At 41.2% G+C, this 26,169-nt stretch overlaps 2 protein-coding genes across 2 annotated transcripts; one reads left to right on the top strand and one right to left on the bottom strand.

Moving 5' to 3' along the window:
• The first annotated feature begins 83 nt into the window (after positions 1-83).
• Positions 84-6,132, top strand: TXNL4B (thioredoxin like 4B). Its single transcript, XM_051974699.1, has 4 exons — positions 84-383; positions 1,252-1,420; positions 1,623-1,774; positions 2,879-6,132. Exons 2-4 carry the CDS (start codon positions 1,289-1,291, stop codon positions 3,042-3,044), a joined length of 450 nt encoding a protein of 149 aa, XP_051830659.1. The 5' UTR covers positions 84-383; positions 1,252-1,288; the 3' UTR covers positions 3,045-6,132.
• A 228-nt stretch (positions 6,133-6,360) lies between these two features.
• LOC127547724 (haptoglobin-like) lies at positions 6,361-10,441 on the bottom strand. Its single transcript, XM_051974698.1, has 5 exons — positions 10,343-10,441; positions 9,095-9,180; positions 8,582-8,683; positions 7,816-7,881; positions 6,361-7,310 (listed from the first exon to the last, which is right to left on the bottom strand). The coding sequence occupies exons 1-5, from the start codon at positions 10,345-10,347 to the stop codon at positions 6,535-6,537; spliced, it is 1,035 nt and encodes a 344-aa protein (XP_051830658.1). The 5' UTR covers positions 10,348-10,441; the 3' UTR covers positions 6,361-6,534.
• Between the last annotated feature and the right edge of the window lie 15,728 nt (positions 10,442-26,169).

Below are 26,169 nucleotides of genomic sequence, written 5' to 3'. Positions count from 1 at the left end.
CTGGGAGCTGTCGTCAGAACTGGAGGGCCGACGATTGGTGAATGCAGCCGGAAGTGATTCCAAGCTCGGAGATTTCCTGTCGGGTGAGAGGGAGAGGAAGCGGCTGGTGTCTTCCGTCAGTTGAGCTGCGGGGAGAACCGGGAACCTGAGTGCGCAGCGCGCGCCGACCCCCGGAAACTCGAGGTGGAAGCCGCTTTGCGCGCATGCGCTTCAAAAACGTTTTTCCGCTTCCTCACCCATGATCTCCGCTCAAGAATTTCTCTTTTAAGGGGTTGCTAAGCAACGGCGGATTGGGGGGGTGCTACGACGAAGCCCTGCTGGTGTTGACATGCACGGAGGGAGCTGAGCGCCTGTGCTGACTTACCGGGAGGGCGTGGGTGGAGGTGAGGAAGTTGCCTTCTCTAGGGGCTCTAGGTCTGGTCTAATTCTTTGGGTCTCAGTTTCCTTCACCTGTAAAATGGAAGGGAAAACGGAGGAAACGGGATGATGTTATAAGGTCCGCTCCCTGCTCTGAGACAGCTGAGCCCCCTTAATTGGTGAATGGTATCCATTGGCTGCATGACCTTGGTGGGCTCGATCATTGCCCATTTGGTGGCCGGGCTGCTCTGAGGGGGCCCCGGGCCCCCTTGTTCTCGGCAGGATACCTCTAGGAAATGGGGTGTGGGCAACAGATGACGCCAGGACCTCCCTAGTTAATGACCTGTTGTTTGATGCGTCTGCATTAAGAGAGGCGCACCTGCCTCTGCTGGGTTTTGCAATGGTTCTTGTGGCCCCTAGTCAGAGCCCCTCGCGGAGGGAAGCTAAGGTCATCCAGGCCATGGCCAGAGCTGCCGAGGGCAGCTGGCCCAAGGTCCAAGGCTGTACTTAGCACTGGAACTGGCATACAGCAGGTGCTTAATAAATGCTTACTGACTGACTCCACCACCGCCTTTGTTTCTGTTAATTACTTATATTGCCTTATGGGGTCAGGAAAGTACTTGATTAAGTTATATCAGTATGGGTTATTTTTATTTCTATAAATGGCCCTGTGCATTTTTGAAAACTTCTGTCTTCAGGAAAGAGACAAGGAGAAGTTGTCAGAGCTTTGAACAATGTGGATTTAAAACTACAGTCACTCGCAGGAGTTGGTTTGACGTGGTTTGGGAACAGGGTGTGTGCCTTTGTACTGCCTGGCTGTTATGGGAGACACTCTTCGGTCACCAAGCGGGGCCGTCGGGGTCCTTCAGTACCCACCCTTCGGCTTTGTTGCAGATCTGGTGGTGGGAGCCTCCGTGTGGCCCAGTTCGGGATGAGCCTCTTGCTGCCCAAGCTTACTTCTAAAAAAGAAGTGGACCAGGCAATCAAAAGTACTGCAGAAAAGGTTCTGGTTCTCAGGTTTGGGAGAGATGAGGACCCTGTCTGTCTACAAATAGATGACATCGTAAGTATGTTTTACACAAGATTCTTTAGGTTATGTGTGTTGTCATGAAGTAGCGCCGTATGATGTGCCTAATGTGCATAAAATCAAAACTTTTCCTAACTCTTGGTCCAATGTTTTCTTAACATACTACTCAGAAACACATCACACAGAACAATTAGCTTCTTCCTGTATTATAACGTCTATTTTTTTTTCAATTCCACAGCTTTCTAAGACTTATCATGACTTAAGTAAAATGGCTATGATATATCTGGTAGATGTGGACCAAACACCAATTTATACCCAGTATTTTGACATCAGTTACATTCCATCAACTGTCTTTTTCTTCAATGGGCAGCATATGAAAGTAGATTATGGGTAAGTGAAGTTGACATCACTTTGTTGATATAATCTTAGAAATTTGCACTATCGAACAGTTTTATTTGCTTGTTTGCTTGAAATATGATTTTTGTCACATGACAATCTTGAAATAGTTAAATCTGGGAACTGATATTTTTCCCACTTAATATTCTCTCTTTAAATTAGCTCATTTCTTTAAAAAATTAATTTTTTTCTGAAAGCCTTAGCTGTTTGCTAAGCATTTCACGGAGAAATAATATAATAATAATGAAAAGTGTACTTAGTTATTATATATTTATTAAAGTATATGTTAAAGTATATATTTTCCCTGGAAAGTGGAAAAAACCCAGTATCTTAAAAATATCAAAAGGTACAATTTGAAAAAACTTTCCTGAGAAACAGCAGTTTTCTTAAATATTATTGGTAAATACCTATTTCCTACATTTCAGTAATGTAACAGAACGATTTGTAAAATACTATTAAATGTTTTAATCTAACAGATGCTAGTGAGCTCCTCAAAGTTCCCACTGAGGAATTCTTTAACCTAAAATGTTTAAATATTTGGTAAACATTTGGTTAAACATTTTTAAACTTCTAGGATCAATAACTTATGTTTTGCAAAAGAGTATAGTATACCTCATTTTATAACTTAAATATCTTTCCTCAACACAAAACTAATACCAAAGCTTCTTGTACAAAATGCAAAATCTTTTCATTTATTTCCAGTTAATGATTTTTATAGTCAATATCATAGCCTGTTGATACAATTGAGTTATTTGTCTTTCTGTGTTGCTATTGTGCATTTTAAAAGCATAGGTCCAAGTCATTATGGATCATGTCTGCTTACCCATGCTCTAGATATAGTGCTTTTGACAATGAAATGTAACTGAGAAAATTTTTTAATTCCTTTTTACATTTGACTTTGAGTTAAATCTTTCAAATATAAAACTGCTATGTTAAGATAACTCCCTAAAAATTATATTCAAAGCCATATGATAGCCTCCTATGTACAAAATCTCTCTGATAGTAGTTTGTCATTTCAGATTTTCAGAAAGTTTTCAATAAGATGGTTTGAAGCACTTCTAAATGGGGTTCTTTCTTTTTTTACCTTTTTTCCTGTAGGTCTCCAGATCACACAAAGTTTGTGGGAAGTTTCAAAACTAAACAGGATTTCATAGATTTAGTTGAAGTAATCTATCGAGGAGCAATGCGGGGAAAACTTATTGTGCAAAGTCCAATTGATCCCAAGAACATTCCTAAATATGACCTTCTTTATCAAGGCATTTAAAACATCAACTTGAACTGAAATTGAAAAGAGAAATGCAGTTGAAACTATATATATAGCCAAATAAGCTATTGTTACATGATCATCCTGTTTTACTGAAGAGATCATACACCAGAGAGAAGAGGTTTGAATTTTACATCAAATTCTAAAATGGTGTCAGACAATTGATTATGAGATATATTGAAATTTGTTGATATTTGAGGATATCTTGGACCCTAATTTTCTACTATCTATACACATTTGGCAAATTGTGCTAAATACTTTCAGTCTTGGAATCAGGCTTAATTTCTAATCCCACCCCTCTTCTACCAACTTGCTCTTTCTCTCTCAGTAGACCCCATTTATCTTTTTCCCCAAATGAATGTAGGTTATTCTTTAACATGGAGCTAATTAATACCAGATTGAATTATGCTTATTATTATGCTTATTATATCAAGGATGAAAACAGTAAATGGCTTTCTCCTCCTCTGTAGTTCTTGGCCTCCCCCCCTTTTTTTTAAGTAGCTAATGAAACTAGACTCCTATAGTTGCTTCCATCTCATCCTATCTTCTAGTCTTACCTGGGAGGATAAGGGGAAAAAAGAGAAGATGAGGTTCAGTGATAGGCAAGTTTTGTTCTAGAACCTTTTGAGTATTTTAATAGCTTGAAAACATTATGAATTTATGCAATAGTGCTCTTGTTTCAAGCATAAAGTAGCAATTATTATTTGTACTTGTCTGGATGAAAAGTGGTTCTTAGGATAGCTCAGACTCCCACTGTTCTGTACCTCATCTGATTCAAGCCCAAGCTTGAAACTTTCATAGAATGTGTCTCCCCAAGTAGCCCAAAGAAGGAAACCTAAGAAGCTGAATTAGATTAGTAATAGCATTGGATAATTCACTCTATTGACTTCTAGTCTTCTGGAATTTCCTATTCTTCCAAGGCTTCAGTAATAATACCATCTAAAGAAAAACCATCCCCCCATTTATTTATACAAGGTTCATTACTCTAGTCACATTTTTCTTGAGGATTTTTGGGAATGCATCTTTGGAGTACTAATTTCCACAAATCGTTCTTTCTTAATTGTGTGCTTCTTAGGGGAAAAGGGACTGGACCTGTGATTTCACTGGTTAATGAAACTCCAAAATAAGGAAATTCCCTCTCCCAGTGCAGGTGTCACTTTCTCTGCCCTCATGTTCTTCAAGTGTTGCCTGGAAGATTGAAAATTTAAATGACTCAGAGCCACACAACCAGTGTGCATAAGAGTTGATTTTCAAATTCTGATCTTCCTTGTTCCAAGACCACTTCTATTGTGCCTCCTGTCTAAATAGAGTAAATCTGTAATATTATCTTTCTGTATACTGAATGGATGCTAGCCAATAAAATAAAGTAATTATTTTTTGCTGGCTATATTATTCCCTAAGTTCTTGAAACTTATTAACTGATGTGAAAATATCAGATAAACATACATACATATATCTACATATATGTGTGTGTACATATACATATATGTGTACATATGTACATATACGTTTATATATAAGTGTATGTATGTGTGTGTGTGTATATATGTATATATATACACACACACAAAGGGAATTTAATAAGGAAACAAAATGGGCCTTGGTAGAGACTAAATAATGATTTATGGTAGGAAATTATATTTGAAAAAGAAGGGTATAATTTGAAGGAGGCAGTAGGATTGAACAGGTAGTGCTGTTGTGCTGTCCATTACCTAAATACTAAGAGAGAGAGAGAAATAAGAACTTTCTGAAAGAAAGTTATGAGATTTTTTTCTCTTCTTCCAACCTATTTGGAGTGTAAGAGAACTTGGATCAGTATCAAATTGTTAGGTTATAAAATGAAACTTTAAAAATATATATTTATAATATTTTTATTTATAAATATATTTATTTGTACTTATATGTAAATAAATAAAATATTAATAAAATTATTTTTAAAATTGTCATAGCTCTTTCCCCTACATTACCAAACTCGTAGAAGAAGTTGTCTACATTCATCATCTATTCTTCCTCACATTTTATTCACTTCTCAAGCCTGTGTAATGGAGCTTTCTAATCCATCATTTGACTGAAACTATTATCTCAGGGTTGCCAGTGGGTCAGCAAACATTTGTTAAGCATTTATTCCATGCTGGTGATCTCTTTAATTGCTACATCCAGTGGCTTTCTCTTAATCCTTATCCTGCTTGACTGGAACATTTAATATTTTCTACCATCTCCATCTTTCTCTCTTCCTTGGAGTTTTGTGACATTGCTCACTTCCTGATTCTCTTCCCACCTATCTGATAAGTTGTTTGCTAGAACATCACCTTTAACCATTCCCTCTCTGACAATAATGCCTCCCTCCTAATCCCAATCCAATCAATTGCTAAATCACTAACTCTAAAACATCTCTCTAACCCATCCCCTTATCTCTACTCAGATACTGCCAGAGAACAGATCTTCATCACCTCTGAAGTGGATTGTTTTAATAGCCACCTATGTATCTCCTCTTGTCTTTGCCTTTTCCCATCCAGCCCCTCTAAAGCATAGGTCCCTGTTGAAGATGATTTGGTAATTCCATATTATTTCTAGTGTAGAAAACAAACTCCTCTTGGGCATTTAAAATGCTGACTCCTCTCCACCTTTCCAGGCCATCTTCCTATGATTCAACTTTTATCTCTGTTCCAGATAAACAGGGCTATTCACCATCATCTATGTGCCTCTGAACAAGCTATTTCCCATGCCTGCAATGATCTTCCATGCAAGATTTCCCATATGATTTCTTTCCCAATTCCTCCAATTAATAAGTGATCTGTGAATATGTCATTTCCCCCAAGTAGAATGTAAGTCCTTTGAAGAGTGGGCACTATTTCGTTTTTCTCTTCATATTTCCAGGGCTTGATATATACATAGTAGGCACTTGATAAATGCTTATTTAATTTAGTTATAGATGTAGAAACTAAGGAACAGAAAAACTTATAAACATATCTGAGGCTATATAGCTAGCTCCTCGGATGTCTGGGAATGGAAGCTAAACCTTTAATATTTTTTGCCATTAGACCATGCTGCCTTGTATTCATTAAAGTGCTGAAAACTCAAATCTAAATGGAAACCTTTTCCCCGTCTATGTTAAATTCATTTTATCAGTAATGGTGGAGCTTTGACCCAAAGTCTGTTTTGTCATGAGGGGAATCCTTGTTTGCCAGTGGTGCTGCCAGTTGGATAATTTTTCACTTTTTGTTTGCTTCCCCAATGGATTCTAGCCTAAAAGGCTGCCCAAATTGTACATGTAAAGATTCCTAATTGACCAAGATTTAAGAAGAGCACATCTGAGTATATTCAAGAGAACACTTTATTATTTGTACTTAGAGTAGCTCCCACTAATTTACAGATATTTTGTGCGACATCCAACTTACTTAGCCCTACATGAAATCTTATCTTGTACAATTCATTCCATGCCTTCAGCTGGTACAAACAGACAAAACCAGAATTTCAGCCTGCCTTCCGTTTAGTTGGTGGCTATTGTCTCTCGGATCCAGTCCAGGATGGAGGGCACTTTCACGTAAACGCCATATTCAGCCACTGCACAGCTCTTGTCAAAGGACAGAATACCTGCTGCGTACCACGTGTCATCAGCCTCATCATGAACGGCAAAGGCACTGCCAGCATCACCGTAGCACGTATCCTCTCTAAATCGGGTCATACCGGCACAGAAAGTATGTTGGTTCAATATGGGCTGAACTCCCACAGGACTCGTTTGTTTCTTCTTTTCTGGATCTGTGCTGCCTTCATAGTGTTCTATGCATTTGTCATTGTCAGCCACAGGCAACATGACGTACTTTAAACGTTCAGTAAAAGCAAAATTGCTATTTCTCCCCCAACCAGACACATAACCTACACGCCCCACTTCTACATAGTCTTTCTGAGGCAAGCAAATGGGCATCACCTTCTCATTAACAAGTACTTTACTTTTAAGTTTGATGAGTGCAATGTCCACCATAGAGGAATCGGGATGTAGAATCACGTGGTCAATGTCCACACGCTTCTTCCCCAGGAAGAGCTTCAACGTGGGGGTGATGTCTTCCAGACTGGTAGTTTGGTTGTGACTCAGAAAGATGTTTTTCGCTGTCGTTAGCAGCCACTGGTCACTAATCAAAGTAGCTCCACTGCTGAGATTTTTGTGGGAAACCAAGAGACCTTGCCAGGGAAAGCTGCCCTTTGCATCTAGTGAGCCCCCAATGATCCGCTGTACTGGCTTGGCTGGTGTCTCAGGTTTTCCACATACTGATAGAAAAGAAGAGAAAAATAAAGGCAGAAAGATAAAAAAGATTCCCGATTTGTGGTTAAAATGCTATTATAATGAAAATATATGCACAAGAAAGATGTTCAAGCCCTAGCCAACAACTGTCTTATTTAAATAGCACTCATCATCCATTTGGATAGTCCCTTGGGGTTCATCTGAAAGAGTTCTGCCTGGGGTAGAAGAGAGAATTCATAGTAACCTTGGTCAGAATTGAGCTTAAGGGCACACTCTTCCCACCTAAAGGATGGAGAATTTGTGGAAGAACCAGAAGGGCTTCCCAACTTTTATCAGCAGAAAACTATTCAATTATGTATTTAGTTTGGCTACATAGACCTTGTTTCTCTGAGAGCTTCAATTCCCCTTTCTCTTGAGTAGATCGCAGATGAAATACAGCATTGGAACAAATGTGTGGCCTAGTCTTTCATCCATTCCACCCAATTTGCTTCCCACATTTTTGGCTTTATCCCCATAATTTCTGGTGCCTACCTGCTTCACATGTAGGTAGTTTTTCACCAATATCCCACTGTTTGTCCTTATTTAAGATATAGATTCCTAAGGAAAGATAACAAAAAGTGTTTAAAAAGATTGAAATCAAGCAATTAAATTCTGAAACAGCTACTAGAACTGGAATGGGCATAGAAAAGCTTCAGATTTGGAAAAAAAAATTGTGGTAGGATTCAGTCACTGATGAATGTATTCATTTAACAAACTTTCTTAATGCCTATTATGTGAAAGGTTCTGAGAATACAAAATGAAATAATTCCTCAAAGACTTTGCAGTCTAATAAGAGAGCAAGGGTTCTTCATCTGTTTGTCTCATGACCTGCTTTCGAGGTGATCTACTGAAGGTATGAGCTCTTTCTCAGAACATTTTTAAATTCATTGTTCAAAAATAGAGATTAAAAAGGAAACAAATTCTACTGTAATGTAGTTATCAAAATCTCAGACTCCAAATTAAGAATCTCTGCTAAAGAAAACCAAATACATTCATCTAGGACAGAAATTTAAAACATTTCTTCTTTTATCCCAAAGATACTTTGTATACATGACCTCATTAGATCCTCACAACAGCCTTGGGACAGAATGGGTGGTAATATCCCTATTTGAAGAAATAGAAGATTTAACTTCCTCAAGATTACAATGGGAGAAATAATTCCTCATGGAAGTCATGGACTTGAATATAACTGTGGATCACTAGTTTAATCCCACTTCTAAAGGAGGAGTGTTTCTAGTAATGAGCATTCAAAGCTTACCATCTCCATCACTTTTCAGCGTATAGTACTTATTACACTTGTAGCGGACAGCCTGCTCAGCATAGCCATTTTCAATAGAAGGAGGTCTTGGACAAAGCTCATCTGTGAGAAAAGAGAATCAGGTTAAGACACCAAATCGGATCCCCACCAGAGCTCAGAAGAAAAAAAGGTCCCCATTGTTCAGTCAAAAGCAGAAAAGAAGAAGAAATGGGGAAAAGGCCCCATTGCCAACTAAAAGTATAAAATAAGCAGCCATTAAATACTAGGGTCCCCAATACTTTACATGAAAGTATAAATTAAGATATTGATGAGACAGACCTGCCCCAGAATGCAAGGGATTTGACATTGAAAGGAAGATTAGTGTTCTAAGGCCGCAGATTCACTGAAATTGTAATAGCATCGGCTCTATCAAGGCCACACTGTTAAGTGCCATGAAGGAGGGGGCACAGGTCAGTGGCCGTCTATCTTGCTTCTGTGCTTCACGACCCTCCAGCCCTCACAAAGTGCACCTACCTTCCATATCCATGACATCGTTTTCATTTTGGGCATCTACAGACAGCAGTCCGCAGAGAAGGAGGGCAACTACAGTATACAGAATCCTGTGGAAGAAAGTAGGCAAAGTGACAATGACGTCCTTCCTTTCCCCAAGGGATAGGCTGACTCCCAAACACAGACATGGGCCCGTAGCACAAAACAGAGGAAAAACAAGGCTTTCAAGACCAATTCAGTTCAACAATTAATTGTCTGCTGTAGATGTGCTAGGTACTGCTGATACAAATGTGTTTTTTTATTTCAATCCTACCCTCAAGGAGCATCTATTCTACTGGGTGAGAAGCTGATCCTCTTGAAAAAAAGATTCCCTGGATCCCACGTTGCCACTTGCTACAAACCAGCTTACCACAGAAAGGGCTTACTAATAGCGATAACTGCTGTTGGTAGGTCCTAATTTCTGACAGCATTCAGGAAACAAAATTTTAAAGGCTACATGAGTCATCTGAATAATTTTTTAAAAATCACCAGCATTTGCCAATTAAGTTTACAAGTCACTTCATATATCATCTCACTTGAGTTTCACAACACACCACCAAAATCAAATCTATGATTTTATTGTTACAAGAAACTGCTCCACCAATACAGATTGGTGCAATCTCCACAACTTGAGTCTCAGAGTCCCCTAGAGCACTGAGAAGTACTTGCTCAGAGTTTCATAACCAGTGTGATCACACAGCCAATATGTAGCAAAGAAAGGACCTGAAACCAAATCTTCCTGTCTCTGAAGCCAGACCTTTATCTAATGCAACATTTTATAGATGAGAAAATGGAAGAGAAATCCCCAAAGCAGGGGTCATTTCCTTTTCCAGTCACTGAGGAGAGATACTTAACCATGTCTCTTATCTTGTCTATTCCTCAGATACCCATCCTAACAGTCCAACATACAGAGACGTTCCAACTGAATCTAAATCAAATTTAAGGAGATATATCAGTACAAATTTCCTGGAAACCCAATGATCTCAGGCAAATGAACCCTCTCCTTGTACTGTTCACTTGGGAAAGACATCAATGGCCTCAGAAAACATTTGCTAGGAAAGAACTGGATGAGGAGTACCAAACCCTTCACTCAGTACATACTTCATTTGCCCTGTTTGCACTGGGGTGAGGAGAACGTATTTGAATTCTCCTCCTTCCATACTTAGTGCCTCAGCAGGAAAAAGTATGAGGGGAAAAAAAGGGGGAAATAAAGAAGGGAACAAAAACACTTACCTCATCTTGGGGCTGTGTTGTGTCTAGAAGAGTGATGTGAAAGGGGTGGCTGTGATCCTTTTATCCCTCTCTTGGTGCATCCAGCCCCTTTTCAGTTTTGCAATTCCACTGACCACACGGCCTTGGCCTTATTGAGGCTATTGGCATTGTCCAATAGCAAAACCACAAACACGGTGGGGGGAAGTAGGGGGAGAGCCTGAGGGGGAGCTAAGGAATTGCATCATATTTCAGTTTCCCCTTTTATTTTTCCTGGTAGTTCATAGACTTGGCAACTTCATGTCCCTAGGACTCTGCCAGAATTTTTCTTGGAATCAGCTCTTGAAAAGATTAGGAAGAGCTTTTCTGAGATACAATCTGTTTCTGTAATTTCTAAAACTAGAGATTTCTCAATCATTACTGATCCTTTGTAACCTCCTGCATTCTTCCTTAGGTAAGGCCTTATAGAAAGTACTTCTGTCAAATGTATTTCATTTGCTTCTTATAGATATCTCTGTTGCTTAAAACCAATTGACCCAGCAAGCAATGAAAGAAGTTATTCAGTGTCACTTTATGGATTGCTCTGTAGGAGAAAGTTTGGGCTAGGCACAATGCTAGACCCAATCTTATTCAAATGCAACAGTGAAAAAAATCCTATGCTGGTCTAGGGGATGATTGAATCTTCAATTTATCGAAGTAAGAACTTTCTCCTCCTTTAGTATTATGATTAGGACTCCCAAAGAATAATTTCAGTCCAACTCTCCATTTTAACAAATTCGATTTTTTTTAAAGTACAACAAAAACCTCTGTGCTAAACAATACACAATAAAGGATTGTGAAAATTCAAAATAAAAAGACATTTTCTATTCATAGGACAGGATTATGCTCTAATTGGGGAGGCTAAATCTGCATATCTTCAGAACACTTAACACAAGTGCAAACTAAAATATTAGAAATGGTATATGAAAACATGGTAGTAGTAGTATCACATGATAATATTTTATAGATTACAAAATTTGAACATAGAAATACAACCTAGAGCATCAATCCCCTGCAACACCAGTCAAGCTCTAAAAGTACATCAAACAGAACAGAGATAAAACCAAAGAGATTTCAAAGACTACACAAAAGGACTGCCATCTTTCTGCAAGAAGTTCTGAGCAGACACATGCTAGGGTAGATAGAAAGCAAAGTACACAACTATAAAACAAACAGGTACAAAGTGAGCAGCTTGGCCCCACCCCAGGAGACAGGGCTCAACCAATGTCCAGTATAAGCAACCCTAGTGCTTCGTGTTGGTAGAAAACAGGGTGACCTAAGGACCCCCTGAGAGAAGGAACAGTGGTGCAGGGACCCAGGGCCTCAGCCATTAGGGGAAGTTGGTTAGACCAGCAACCCAAGGACCCCATCCACGGCAGGAGAAAGGGCTAGCCTGCACCCAACCCAGCCTCCAGGCAACCTGGGCCCAAACTATAGAAAGAGACAAGAGGACAGATCAATCTGGCAGAAGGCAAGGCTTAATCTTAACCATCTAATGCCAAATCAAGCAGAGCCTCCCCCAAACCTCCAGCTGTATGGGAGTAGCATTTTAATCCAGAAATGGAGGCCATGCTATGAATTCAAAGAATAAAATAAGAAAGAAATGCCTCAGGCAGAAAAAAAAAAATCTAAGGTATAAATCAGAAGAACAGAGTAACTCTCTGCAACGAATCTGACTGGAGCCTCAAAGAAAAGAAATGTCCTAGCCACAAGAGCAATTGTCTTGCCCTGGGAGAAATGAAGGAATACCTAGGAAGCAAAGAAACTCAAGGAGAATGAAGGCTTCAGAACAGAGAGTGGTAAACTACTCAAGAATTATTAAACTACTTTAAAAAAAAAAAAAAGAGAGAAGGAAACGTATATTATCAAAAACCATGACCTAGAAAACAGGTCAAGGAGAGAAAATCTAAAAAAATCACTGCTCTTGACTGAAAATCATGAAAAGTTATGCTAAGATATGTTAGTGGAATAATTAACCTATTTTAAAGATTAGGAAATTGAGGTGGAGAGAGAGGTTAAATGCCTTACCCAAGACTATACACAGCTAAACATCAAAGTCAGGATTTAAACCCCAACCTAACTCTGCTGGAATACATGGGAGAGCTGTTGGAATACACAGGAGCCACCTGACAGTGGCTGCTGGAGGCCCCAGACCTACAGAATAGATCTCCTCTTGTGAGAGGATGATACAAGGAGACTGAGAAGCCATTGCATTGTCTGACCTCTCTCCTCTTCCCTCTGCCTCCAATTTATCTCATTCCCAGTCCGCAACACCTGTGTCAGCAAAGGCTGCCCCGCAGCTCCTTCAGATGCTATGATCCACAGCTGGGGAGGCTCTCTGAGAATTGACCTGCCCCTTAACATAACTCTACATCTAGTATCTATGCTGTGACATTTCAAAGACAATGATTAGGAGGACTTCCAAAAAGAATTGAGTTCAGGAAATTGGATTTTGAAAGGAAAGTCATAAATTTATAGATGGATGATTGATTTGGATCAAAGTAAGAGTAAGTACAACTAAGAAAACTTAACATGGAGATTAAGGCATGAGGATGGGGATATAAACAAGTATTCTAATTACATTACTGTGGAAGAGTAACTGGTGAAGTATTTTGAATTTTATTCAAGTATGGGTTTTATCTATTAGATAATTGAAAAGACAAAAAAAATTTGAGGAAGATTATTCTAGGAGTTTTGTTTTTTTGTTTTTGTTTTTTTACAAAATGGAGCAAAATGGGGAGACGGAAGTCAAATGTACTTACAAAGATTGGTACAGTAATCTAGGCATATGAAATTGATGGCTTTGGAAAAGGAAAGAAGAATAGATCAAGGACACGTTACCTGGAAAATAGATGATAAGGACATCACTATAACAAATATAAATGAAAAAGCAGCCGCAAAAGTGAATGTTGCAAAATAATAGAGAATAAGCATGGCTCCAAAGAAAAGATACCATGAGACACTCCACTCCACAACTTTCTAAAGTGAGTAGGTCCATGAATATGACACATCATACGTATTTCAGATGTTTTTTTAAATATTAATCAGTTTTACCATCTTTTTTTATATCTTTAAAAATATTATTTGTTAATGACTCTTGGAACAAAAAAGAGGAAAATTTGGATGATGTTTAAAAAAATTGTAGACAACACTAAAAAGTTATGTTTTAAAAATTAAATTGATGACAAGAATTAAAATGAGCCCAAGATTATAAATCTGGAATATCAAAAAAAAAAAAAAAAAAAAAAAAAAAGGACATAACTATTGACTGGTTTAGGGAAATAAATAATGGGTAAATAAATGTATGTGGAAAATGATGAAGCTCAATAAAAGCCATTTATCTAGCAATGCAAAGTTTGCAAAGCCCTAATATATTTCATATACACATATATACATTCATAGATATGTGGTGTCCCAAAAGTTTTAGTGTCATTTTAAGCTTTAATAATTTCAAAAGTATAGATGCTATAGACAGAACCATCACTTTAAAATTTATTTAAATTCCTTTTATACTTATTCAGTTTTATTAACTTTGAGTTAAAGTTTTAATTTTAATTTTAACAATACAGGATATTTCATGTTCCATAGTTTGTAGATAACATTCTCGGAGTGTCTTTTGCAGACATTTTCTTGTGGAGTCATGTCAAAACCAAGATGTATACATCAAAATCTTGTTCTTTGGATAATCTTAAACCTAGGATTACAAATGCAATCCTTTCAGTCATCAAGTGGCAGCTGATGAAAGTTTTTTTTTTTTAATCAGCTTGAGTAATGTATAACATTTTAATATAACATTGCTATTTTTAAATAATTGACAGTTTAGTAGGGAGTGTGGTTAAGTTTGAAACCCTTGTACTTCTGAAGTAATCAAAGATTAAAACTACATTAAGAATTTTAAGACATCCTGAGACAGCTGGGTGGTGCAGTGGATAGAGTTCCAGGTCTGGAGTCAGGAAAACCTGAGTTCAAATCCAGCCTCAGACACTTCCTAGCTATGTGACCCTGAGCAAGTTTAACTTCTGTTTGTCTCTGTTTCCTCATCTGTAAAATAAGATTGTTCTGAGGATCAAATGAGATAATAATTGTGAAGCACTTAGTACAGTGCCTGACACAGAGTAGCTGCTGTATAAATGTTAGCTATCCATTATTATAGCAAATAAGCTTATTTGATTCTCACAACAATCCTGAGAGATATTATCTTTCTTATTTATTGATGAGGACACTGAGGCAGAAAGAGAAACTTTCTCTTTCTTGTCCAGAAACTAGCTAATAAGTATTCTAGACAGGATTTGAACTCACACCTTCCTGACCCCATGTTCAGCACTGTCTCCACGGTACAGCCAAGCTGCCATGTTAAATTTTAAGTATCCAAGGAACATTCAAGGTATCAGGGCAGCTAAAAATCCAGGAATGAAAAGAGAGTAGGAGACTAAAATCAAGAGAGTCTAAAGAGAAAAAAGCAGAGAGAAGGCTTTGGTTAAATAAGGTTGAGAAGAGGAATTATCAAAGACACCTGACAAAGCTCTCCAAGAGTGACCTGAACATTGTTTCTGCAGTGCTTCAGACGTAGGAGGCGAGCTCCCCAAAGAGCCCCCTCAGATGGATAATGAAACGATTATTGCCCATTTTACAGGTTCAGAGAAGGCCAAGTGACTTGCTTGGAGTCCTGAGTGTCAGAGATAAGATTGATCTCCAGATCTATTTGATTTTTTTCCATTATCCCATTATTTAGAGGCAGCAAAGCTTACAGAGCAAAGGCCAGGCTGAGTCCAAGAAGTCCCAGGATATGACCCAGCTCCAAAGCGTCCAAGCTGTGTGACTGAGGGCAGGGGACTGAAACTCTCTGATCCCCACCAAAGCACATAACAACCTAGCTCATCAGGATGTAATGTGAGTTAGTGTTATCCATGGGAAGAGCATCCTTTCATGAACTCCCAAAAGGCAGCCAAGCAATGGGAATGGTACAGAGCACTAAGCCTCAGGAACTCAATTCAAATCTGACCCCACCATTCACTATTACCTCAGGCAAGTCATTTATTTAATCTCCTTGGGCTTCAGTTTTCCCCTCTGTAAAATGGAGGATTGAAATCAGTGGTCTTAGAGGTCCCTTCTGGCTCTAAATCTATGACTGTATGGAAAATAAAATAATATATGAAATAGAATTGAATGTAGCTATAGGCTTTAAGGGTTCTTGGCCATTTTTAATGTCATGTTCCCCTTAGGTCACAATCTGGGGAAGCCTTTGGAACCTCTCTCAGAAAAATGTATTTTGCATAAAATAAAATATAAAAGAAACCAATTGCATTAAAATAAAATTATCCATTTTTTTTTTTAAGTTCAAGAACCCCACATTAATACTTCTTGGAAGTATAAGAATGAAAAAGAGATCTTTGGATGTCACAAGATTGCTTTTGGCAATTTTGGCAGGAGAAATGAAGCAGAGAACTGAATTCAAACTATTTATATAGTCAAAATTTCAATATGTCCCAATGAGGAAATTAAATAGATTTCCAGTTAATTATCTTCTCACTCTTCTACGATCACTGGAGATCAAGAATTTTAAGATTCCATTATTCTGGGAATGTTGGAGCCAGTATTTGCAAATTGTATTTTCTCTTATTTTCACATTTTCTGAAATCTTGCATGTTTGTGAAGGGATAAGAAATGGAGATATAACTTTCATAGGTGTATGTCAACATTTTAAATTTAAAAAAGTAGAAAGGACTAATTTATGCACCTTACAAATGAGAAACTTAACAATTTTAGATCTTGTGACCTTGGACAATCATTTGATCTCTGAAAACCTCAGTTTTTTGTAGCTTCTAAATAAGATTATTGACTAAACTATCTACATGGAAATTTCTCTTAACATCTGATGATTCCTATGATTTCAAAGGTCACTTCTAGCTCTTAGAGGTTATGATTTTACATCTTTTTCTAGTCAAAACCCCATCCTGCCCATAGTCACTAAACAAAGAACATGTCTTAGAATGGAACACAGATCTTATAATATCTTGAGGGAGAGGAAGCAGGGTAAAGGTCCCAAGCATGGCCCAATGCCCAGACCCAGTGGGACTGTTACAGGAGATACCAACGGGAAACCAGAGGACAAGAGAGTACTGTGTGGGAAAGGGCAGAAAAGGATTGCCAAATATAATCTTTGTATGTTTATTCTCCCCTCCTTTGTCTATTTTAGTCACTCTCTCCCTCCAGCTCACCTATTTTTTCTTGTTTATATATTCTTTCATACTATAATTATGTGAGATAATATTCTTTAACCTTCCTTTCCCTTTCCTACCTAATGTATTCCTCCCTTCCTTTTTTCATTCTTAAGATCATCCATATCTAATAGAACCACTCTAATTCTCTTAATTCCCTTTATTACCTCTGATGGTGATAAGAATTCAGAGACAACACATGTCATCTCTCCATATTAGAATGTAAAATTTATCCTTGGTTAGTACTTTATCATTGTTGATTTCTTTCCCTTTTTATGTTTCTCTAACCTCCTATGTTTGAACTTCAAAGTTTCTACACAGCTTTTTTTTTTCCAATCAGGAAAGCTTGGAAGCCTCTATTTCATTAACAATTCATTTTTTTCCTGTTTGTATGTAGATTGCTTGTTCTCTTGGGGTGGAGGGAGGGAGAGAAGAGAGAGAGAAAAAAAGTGGAACTCAGAATCTTACAAAAATGTCATAATGTAAAATTGGAAAATAGAAAACATTATAAAGTGTTTTGAATCGATTTCCCCCTTATATGATCCCCCTCAGTTTTGCTGTTTTGGGATATAAACCTATATCTTTTGCCATCTGCAATACTGTATACCAAGCTCTCCACTCCTTCATAGTTGTGGCTGCTAAATCATGGGTGATCCAAATGGTGTTTAATATTTGAATTCTCTCTTCCTGATGGCTTGCACTATTTTCTCTTTGACTTAGAAATCCTGAATTTGGGCTATCATGTTTAATTACTATGCTCCTAGTTTGAGCGCTGCAAATTTCTGACCTAAGTGGTCTGAACAACCAAAAAAACACCGCTGGAATCTCTGACAGTTCACACTCAGAATTGCAAGCTCCCTTTTGGTCTGGGTTGCCTGTCCTTGTTAATCTGTTCAGGCTTCAAACTGGCCTAGAAGCTAGAAGCTAGAAGCAAGACCCCTTCCGTGCTCCTGAGATCTGGGCCATCCTGCTGATGTTTGCTTCTGGACCTGCTCCTGATTCCAGACTCCCCAAGGGACTGTGACCCAGAACTGGGTGGGGCTCCACTAAGCTACCAATAAGTACCCCTTGCCATCGTGGCGTCCCAGTATGGATTGGGGACTTCCTCCTGCCCTGCTGTCTAGCATTTCTCCAGCACTGGAGGACTCGGTGCAACCTCTCCTGGTTAGAGTCATCCTCAAAATCCAAAGACTTTTTTTTTGTGTGTGTGAGGCAGTTGAAGGGTCAAATGACTTGCCTGGGATCACATAGGTTGGAAGTGTTAAGTATCAGAGGCCAGACTTGAACTCGGGTCCTCCTGACTTTAGGGCCAGAGCTCTATCCATTGCACCACCACGCTTCCATTTTCTTGTATCTCCTCCTCCAGAAAGAGTCTGGTGCATTTTCTAGCTCTGTCTGAGGGAATCTGAGGGAAGCTTATTGAGTCGGTGGTACTCTGCTCCATCTCCTCCCAGAATATATTGTTTCAATCCCAAACATCAGAACAAAGAAGAGCATTTTTCCTCTGCCTCCTTTAGCAAGGTTTCCATATGGTAGAAATTTCATATAAACCTTATTCCAACACCAGGGAAATCTCTCTTTTGATTAGTGTGGTGAGAGCAATATCCAAAGCCCTCTCCCCATGCAAATTAAAGCTAAAATTTTCCTTGAAAAGTATTGGAACAGGGCAGCTAGTGGATAGCTCAGTGGATAGAGCCCCAGCCCTGAAGTCAGGAAGACCCGAGTTCAAATTTGACCTCAGACACTTAACACTGCCTAGCTGTGTGACCCTGGGCAAGTCACTTAACCCCACCTGCCCCACACACAAAAAACAAAACCCCAAATGAGGTCACAGAGTTTCAACTAAACAGTGACAACAAAAACCATATTCAAGGATCCCTGCAAGCCATATGCCATGTTACTATTATCCAGGCTCTATTGTATTTTTATTTCCTTGACTAAGTATTTCCTAATTACATTTTAATCCAGTTTCCCTGCATTTGGCCGTGCTATGGCAAGGCCATAATGATTCCCCAGCACATCCAACACCTCTGGCAGAGGGAGACATAAAATTCTGTTGACATATTTCCTGCCCTCAAGGAGTTTTCAGTCTAGTTATACACAAACAACTATAGTACATAAGATTACACGATAAATGCAAGACAGACCTGCAAAATAGTGCCTTCTGAGGTCATTAACGGACTTAACCGAGATCAGAGAGGGCTTTCTGGAGGAAGTGGCATCTGGGTTAGATTTGAAAGAATATAGCGTATTTTTCAAACAGCTGGCACTGCACAGGGATTTAAGATTGGACTGTATCTCATTTTATTGTTATAATATCACTGCGGAGAAGATGCACAGTGGGCAGGATTTCCAATCTGCAAACAATGAGATAGAGGTTAGGTGACTCACTCCACCACGTGAAGGGGGAGGATTCACCTACAGCCACACCTAAAGCAAGCCCTCATCAGGGGTGTCCCAGCGGATCCCACCAGCTCAGAGCATTTATGCCTCAGAAGTGGTGGAGAAAATGTTAACGACATTTAAACTTGAACGACTGGAGGCTCAGTTGATTTGCCAGAACGCCCCCACAATGCCTTTGGCAAAGATAGAGAAGATTTTGTTCCGAGTGCTTTTTACTTCTTTAATAAAAAGTTAACAGAGCCCCCTTGTTAGTAACCTCACCCGTTATTACCCAATCTAGTTGTTTCTTGCCATTTTGTGTGTCCTCCTGTACAGCACAGTGTTTTACACATCATTAAGTGCTCAGGAAATAGCTGAACAAACACCAACTCCTACCCATTCCCAACAGCCCTGTGCCTGGCACAGTGAACCCTGAACTTGGCAGAAGGGAGGCGGGGATTTCCAGTAGAAGTTTGGGATACAGCCCTTGACTAACCCATCAAAAGAACATTTAGCTCCGGGTTGTTGGTCTGGGTTGATTTATTTGTTTTTCACACCCTGAAAGCAATTAAGGAGAAAAAAATACCCACCAGCAAAAATCCTTCTCTGGAGTCTTCTGTGGAACAGCCATATGAAAGCAGGAAGATGCTGCTGATGCAGTGACACTTTTCTAGATGACACCTACGGTATACAAGGCCAGCCCTGTTCTTCCCTGTGATTCCTGGCAGGGATCCTGACCTCCTGAAAGCTAGTTATTGTTTTGCTTTTTTTTTGTATCTCTGGGAGTCAATACAGTGCCTGTACATAGCTAGTGCTGAATAAATGTGTATTGTCTTGGTCTCTTCCTTTTCATGGCCTTAGAAAGGCCATCCCTGCTTTAGTCAAAACAGACCGCCTTCAGCAGAAAGAAAATGGAAATACTGATCTGGGTTAGAGAAATCTCTAAGCAATGGCTCCTTACAAGCCAAACGCTAGTCCATGCAGCTCAGTAAGCTTTTATTAAACACCTACTGTGTGCCAGACACTGCGCTAAGTGCGGAGACCCAGAGATAGGCAAAACACGTCCCTGCCTTCAAGGAGCTCAGTCTTATGGGAGAGACAACATGCAAACAAGCAAGATTTAAACGGGATAAATCGGAGGCTATCTAAGGGCAAAGCACTGGGACAGGCTTCTCATTGAAGAACTTTAGGCAAAACCTGAAGGGAGCTGGGGAAGAGAGGTGAGGAGGGAGAGAATTCTGGCCGCGGGAGATGGCCAGTGACGAGGCCCAGAGTCGGAGGCAGCCGCTTGTCTGAGGAAGAGCAAGGAGGCCGATTTCACCTGAGCATGGAGTGTAAGGAATCTCCAACTGAGGTGCGAGATTCGGGAAAGGTGGGAAAGGGCGGGATAACGGAGGAAGGCCGGGAAAGTCAGACAGAAGATTTTAAACGATTCCGGAAGGGATGGAGAGCAGGGGGCGACCCGGTCAGAACTGTGTGCAGGAAGATTGGCCAGATGGGACGAGCCGAGGCAAGGGGACCAGCCAGCTCCTGCAACAGCCCAGGTGTGAGATATGAGGACCTGTACTAGGATGGTGGCAGCAGGGGAGAGAGGGGCCGTGTCTGAAAGACGCGAAGGTAGAGAGAGGGACTTGGCAACAGGTTGGACGTGAGACATGAGAGAAAATTAGGAGTCCAGGAAGACCCCTAGTTGTGAGCCCAAGTGACTGGGAGGATGGTGGCCCTGATGGGACAGGGAAATGAGGTCGGCGGAGGGCTTGGGGACAAAAGAGAAGGAGCTCAGTTGTGAAGCCGAAGTGTGCAGAGTGCCGGCCCCAAATGATTCAGCTACCTGAGCTGTGTCACTCAGGTGTTCAGACTCAGATAAACCACCCAAGTCACTTGGCCTTCAGCCTCAGTTCCTCTTAAGAAAGCTTTCTTCCTCTTGAGTAAACTGAGAATGGGCTATGTACACACTTGAAATACTCCCGGAAGCAACGTGGTCGCGGGCACAGGGTGAAGAGCTGGACACAGTTGAACTCTTGAGCAACATGGAGGTCAGCAGTGGCCCTTCCCATGACCATCTGGTCAAGGGCCAATTCTCTAGCACTGAGACCTGCTGAGGACCTTAGCTTCAAAAGGCCCAGGTCTCCCCCTGCCTCCAGGGCCACTCCGGTCATCCTGGTCTCTCTCTGGCCACTGGACCCGGATGGCTCTGGAGGGGAAGGTGAGGCCCTGGCCCAGCCCTCTCACTTACACCCGACTCACTTGTGTGTCATCTTTGAGATGAAGGACAAACAACAAACTGAACACACTGCTGCTCTCTTTGGTGCAGCTTCTAAGAGGGGGCGCCCATCAGTGGGAGGCTCGTATGGAGACGGTCCAAAGGCTCGCAGCAATCCCAGTTTCGTAACCTACAGAGGCTTGGGATTGTTTATTCCAGCTCCTCCTTTTGCAACAAAATTCGGGAGGAGGGAGAGGGCCCGTCCCTCACGTCTGATCCTCCCCGTTATCCATCATGGGCTATCATCTCTCGCTCTGTGTAACGGGACAGCTTCCCCACAGCAGACACCACCAGGCTCTCTAATGTTAGCTAGGAATGATTTTCTAAATTGCAATGGCCCAGCATCTCCCAAGGGCAGTAGCAGAACAGGGCCTGAAGAAGGCCCTTCACGTCCTGCAAGACTGATTTCTGTGCCAAGCAATCTGCAGTGAACCCGAGCAAGCAATCAGGCCGCGCCCTATTTCCCCCTCAGTTCCCACCTGGCAGAAGAACCACTCTGATGCAATTCTAACTTGGATTGTGCGGGATAGCACTTGCCAAGAGCCCGCGCTGGGAGAGTCAAAGACCAGGGCCGGGGAAATGATCTTGGCCCTTTGCCTTTTTCCAGAGTCAGCAGTCTTCTCTTGAGGCTCACGGACATATGCACCCCTTGGAAACCAAAGCCTGAAAGGGAGACTGCTCTCTTTGTAGAGAGGCTTGGGGGCAGTGGGGTGGCAGTGGAGAGGCCCTGGCGGGAGGAAGGCCTGAATTCTGGATGTGCCTTTAGACTCCTCCTGCCTGAGTCCCAAATCTGAGGCAAATCACTTACCCTCAGTTTCCTTAACTACAAAAAAGGAGATAACAATAGCCCCTCCCTCACATGGTTCTTGGGAGAATCAAATGATTGAATTTTTGGCACTTAATGGCACTTAATGTTTGTTTCCTCCTTTCCTCTCTCCCCACCCACCTAGCCTGTTGAAACTGCTCTATTCAAGAATCACCTGTGGTTCTACCTCCTCCAAGAAGCCTTCTCTGGACACCACCGGCTTCCTTCAACCTCTGTCTCACTGAAGAATCCCGATTCAGGGCCTGCTCATCAGAACTGTAGGACACAGAACTGAAGAGAAACTTGGGCGTCCCTCGTTTACAAAGAAGGAAACGGAGGCTCAAATGGACAATTGGAATTTTAAAGGCCAGGTATGTTGTGAAAGCTTTGCAAAGCATGGACGCCTGTGGAGCTGCTCACACGAGGGCCCCTCATCTCTGTCCCACTAAGTGTGACCAGCCACGGCTCCCTTGGCAGTCTCTCAGGGGAGAGTGGGAAAGAGAAGGGAGAACCCATTCAAGATCTTAGAAGGAGACAGACTTGGCTCTTGGTTCCCAGGGCAGGGAGAGCCCGGTGGCGGGAGAGGGAGGTGGGCAAGATGGATGTGGCAACATCTCCACACCCCACAGTCCACATTGCAAGGTGTGCTTCAGAACACAAGGAAACCTGTTACCCACCAAGCTCAAGGCTGCTGATAAAACAAGTGCTCAGGTTAAGGGAAGAACATTCAAAACACTCAGTTCACCTCAAAGAACACTAAGCACCTGTTAGATGCACTGAGGAAACCAAGTTGGAAAACCCTGGGTTTTTTTGCCTTCAAGGCAAAGGACTACATGGATTGTAACTGAATGGACAAGGGCCCCCCCAAAGCAAATGTGGTGGGTTTGGAAAGGAGTGCTAGACAAAATATCCTAACAAAACCTGAGAAAGGAATCTCTTTGGGCTAGAGGAGGATCAGAAGAGGCTTCATGAAGGAGAGGAATTAAAGGGAGCGGGAAGGCTGAGAGGATGGGGGACTCCACCCCAGCCACAGGAGGTTGAGATGGCAATGCCCTTCTTAATGGAGCCGAGGGCAAGGAGGGGAGTCGAGAGAAATAAGGCCAGGAAGGGAGGCCAAGGCTGGCAGCTTGTATCTTGCTCTGGGCTGTGGAGCCAACTAAAGCTTTTTGAGGAGGGGGAACAACCTAATCAAACCTGTGCTAATTAATATCAGAATGATTTCAGCAGCCATATGAATGGAGGCAGGGACAGAAAATAGGAAGACATATTTATAACAGCCCAAGCAAGAGGCAATGATGGAAAGATCTAGCATTGGAGGGAGGGAGGGCAAGGATGGAGGTATGGGTGAGAAAGGAGCAGACAGATGTGGAAGGTATAGCTAGATAGAAGGGTCAGTATTTAAGGATTGAGGAGGGAGTGGGAAGACTCTTCCCTAGGCAAGGATGAATCTGAGATTACAAACTGGGTAGCTGAGCGGTGACACAGCTATCAGCAAAAATGAGGAAACAAAATGGAAAATTCAGGGGAGCTGAGGCTAGGGAAGGTGGGCACTGTGGAACAGATGACAAATTAAGTTGATGAGTTTACATACGAGCTGCACCTTTCAGTCATGTGGAAGTTCAGGATTGGAGCTGGGAAGAGATTGGTGCTGGAGACATCTGCAAAGACATGGTATTCGGAAACCCTGAGAATGAAAGATTGCCAAAAAAAAGGGGGGGGGGCAGGGGAGGAGAGAAACAGAGACAGAGAGAGGGATGGAGGGGAAGAGGGAAAGGGAGAAGGAGAGGGAGAGGGAGGGGGAGGGGGAAGGTGAGGGGGAGGGACCCGGAAAGACAGCGAGCACAAGCACATTAAAGACAGAAGGCTGGAGGGTTTCCTATTTGTGGATAGATTTCAGTGAACCTGGATGGGACAACAGTGACATCTTTATTACAATATAATTGGTTTCCTTTGTAATCTCATTTTTTTATTTTATGTATTTAAAAGCAATATTCAGAGAAGGGGTCCAGAGGCTTCACCAGCTTGCCAAAAGATTTCATGACATGAAAAGAAAAGTTTACAAAGTCCATTCTAGACTTAGGAAGCAAGAGAAAAGGTGAATTGGCTGATCCTGAGGAGACAGAAGAGAACCTTGTCACTAATACCCCTGACAAAGCCCAGCTCAAGATGCTCAAGATGCACTTTGTCCTTTGGTTCCAAAAAACAGTCTCCATTTGTTTCTTCAGTTAATGATTATTCATTCCTGTTAATTATTTGTTAATTCCTCTAGATCTGTGAGGTTTTCATAGAGAAAAGAATCTCAAAGGACATCTATTCTAAGCTCTTGTCTTAACAAATGAGGAGACAGACTTGGAGAGAAGTGACTTGCCCGGAGCCATAGAGATGGCAAATGGCAAAGCCATATCCTTAAGCTCCATGTTCAAGTGACTGAGAGCCATGGGCCTGGTGACTTTTAGAATTTCAACTTAATTTAATTTGTTGTTGTTGTTGTTGAGGCAATTGGAGTTAAGTGACTTGCCCAGGGACACACAGCTAGGAAGTGGTAAATGTCTGAGGCCAGATTTGAACTCAGGTCCTCCTGACTTCAGGGCTGGTGTTCTATCTAGCTGTCCCAACTTAATTTAATTCTATGAAATATTAAGCATCTACTATGTGATGAGCAATAACGAGAACTACAACGTTTAAATAAGACACAGTGCTTGCCCTTGGGAAGTGGGGCTTCTCTCTCCTTAAGCTTTTATGTGTGGGGTCATGGATCCCTGTGACAGGCAGTCTGCTCAGAACACTGCTTTCAAATGTGGAAATTAAAACAGGATTACAAAGAAAAACAAATATATTGAAATTACAGAACAACTCAATTAAGACATCAAGGGCAGATGAAGTTTCACAAAGCCACGTCCAAAGCTTTCCCCATACATGTTGCAAACATCCCTCGCCCTCAGATCAAAGGCACAACCACTGAGCCCCGGAAGCCCCTGTGGAGTCACATTCAACATGTTTGTGACTCGCCCTCCTCCCAAGATGAGCACTTTACCTTCAGCCAGGGAGGAGTCCCTGCAGAAGTCAGTGCAGGAGGAGTCACCCCTGGACCTCCCTGGGACCCCACCTTACCCAGTTCTACATCCCTTCATTTCACACACTCGCCATTAGCACCTCCTCGTCCTGGTTTCAAACCACCTCAGGCCTCACTGTAGTCTCCATCAACTCTCGTCTGTCACTGTCTTCACTCCCCATTTTCTCTTTTCCTTTATCCTCATTTCTCACTCTCCCATTCTTTCTTGTTTTAGGGAAAGCCTCTGCCTTTTTTGCATTATTCCATTTTTTTTTTTAATTTTAAATTTAGTAAACACCTAATAAAATAAGCATGTCCATATATGCTGGAGAGGAAAAGGATTATACAGGAAAGTGCTGGCTTTTCTGCATAAGTACAAGAAATTCAACATTTACAACTCTCAGTGATGTCCTGTTTGTCCATGTGCCTTCTGGTCTTCCTTCTGTTCTCATCTTTGTGGGCCAGGAAATAGCCCTAACCTACCTCCTCCCTTCCCTGCTTTCCTGAAGATAGCAGAGTTAGAAAGACCCAAATTCAAGTCCTGCTTCATTCATCTGTGTTAACTGTCATTTAACCTTCTCAGCCTCAGTTTTCTCATATGTAAGATCAGAGAAAGCAGCACTTACCTCACTGTTGTGAGGACCAAAAAAGATAATGAGTAAATTGCTTTGTAAACTGTAAAGCACCACATAAATGCTATTAACTACTGTTACTGTTATTATATCTGAAAAGTAAAAACAAAAACCTTGTCACAAATATGCAATCAAAATAAATTCTGCATAACTCTGATGCACAGTGGGGCCGGTTCACTACCCCCCTGTTAGGAAGTAGGACCCTGTTCAAGACATCCTTTAAGCCACCCCCAGCAGTAGCTCTAAAATCTTCTCCAAGTCAAAAAGAGCTGAGCTTGTCCTCACCACCAATCTTTGCCCATCTCCCCCTAGAAAAGAAAAGTGATGGTTCTGCAGGCTTAGCATGAGAATTTTAACTCAGCCTTGAAGTGGCCATTATCCTGGCCAACCAGAAATGTGTGATCCAAGGAATTCCACATTGAGGGGAGTGGGTAGAATAAGAGTCCCTATAGAAAGCAGC

This window comes from Antechinus flavipes, chromosome 2 (assembly GCF_016432865.1).
Source record: "Antechinus flavipes isolate AdamAnt ecotype Samford, QLD, Australia chromosome 2, AdamAnt_v2, whole genome shotgun sequence".
NCBI lineage: Eukaryota > Metazoa > Chordata > Mammalia > Dasyuromorphia > Dasyuridae > Antechinus > Antechinus flavipes.
Note: the sequence above shows the minus strand (reverse complement) of the source record. Positions and strands in the feature narration are given on the sequence as shown.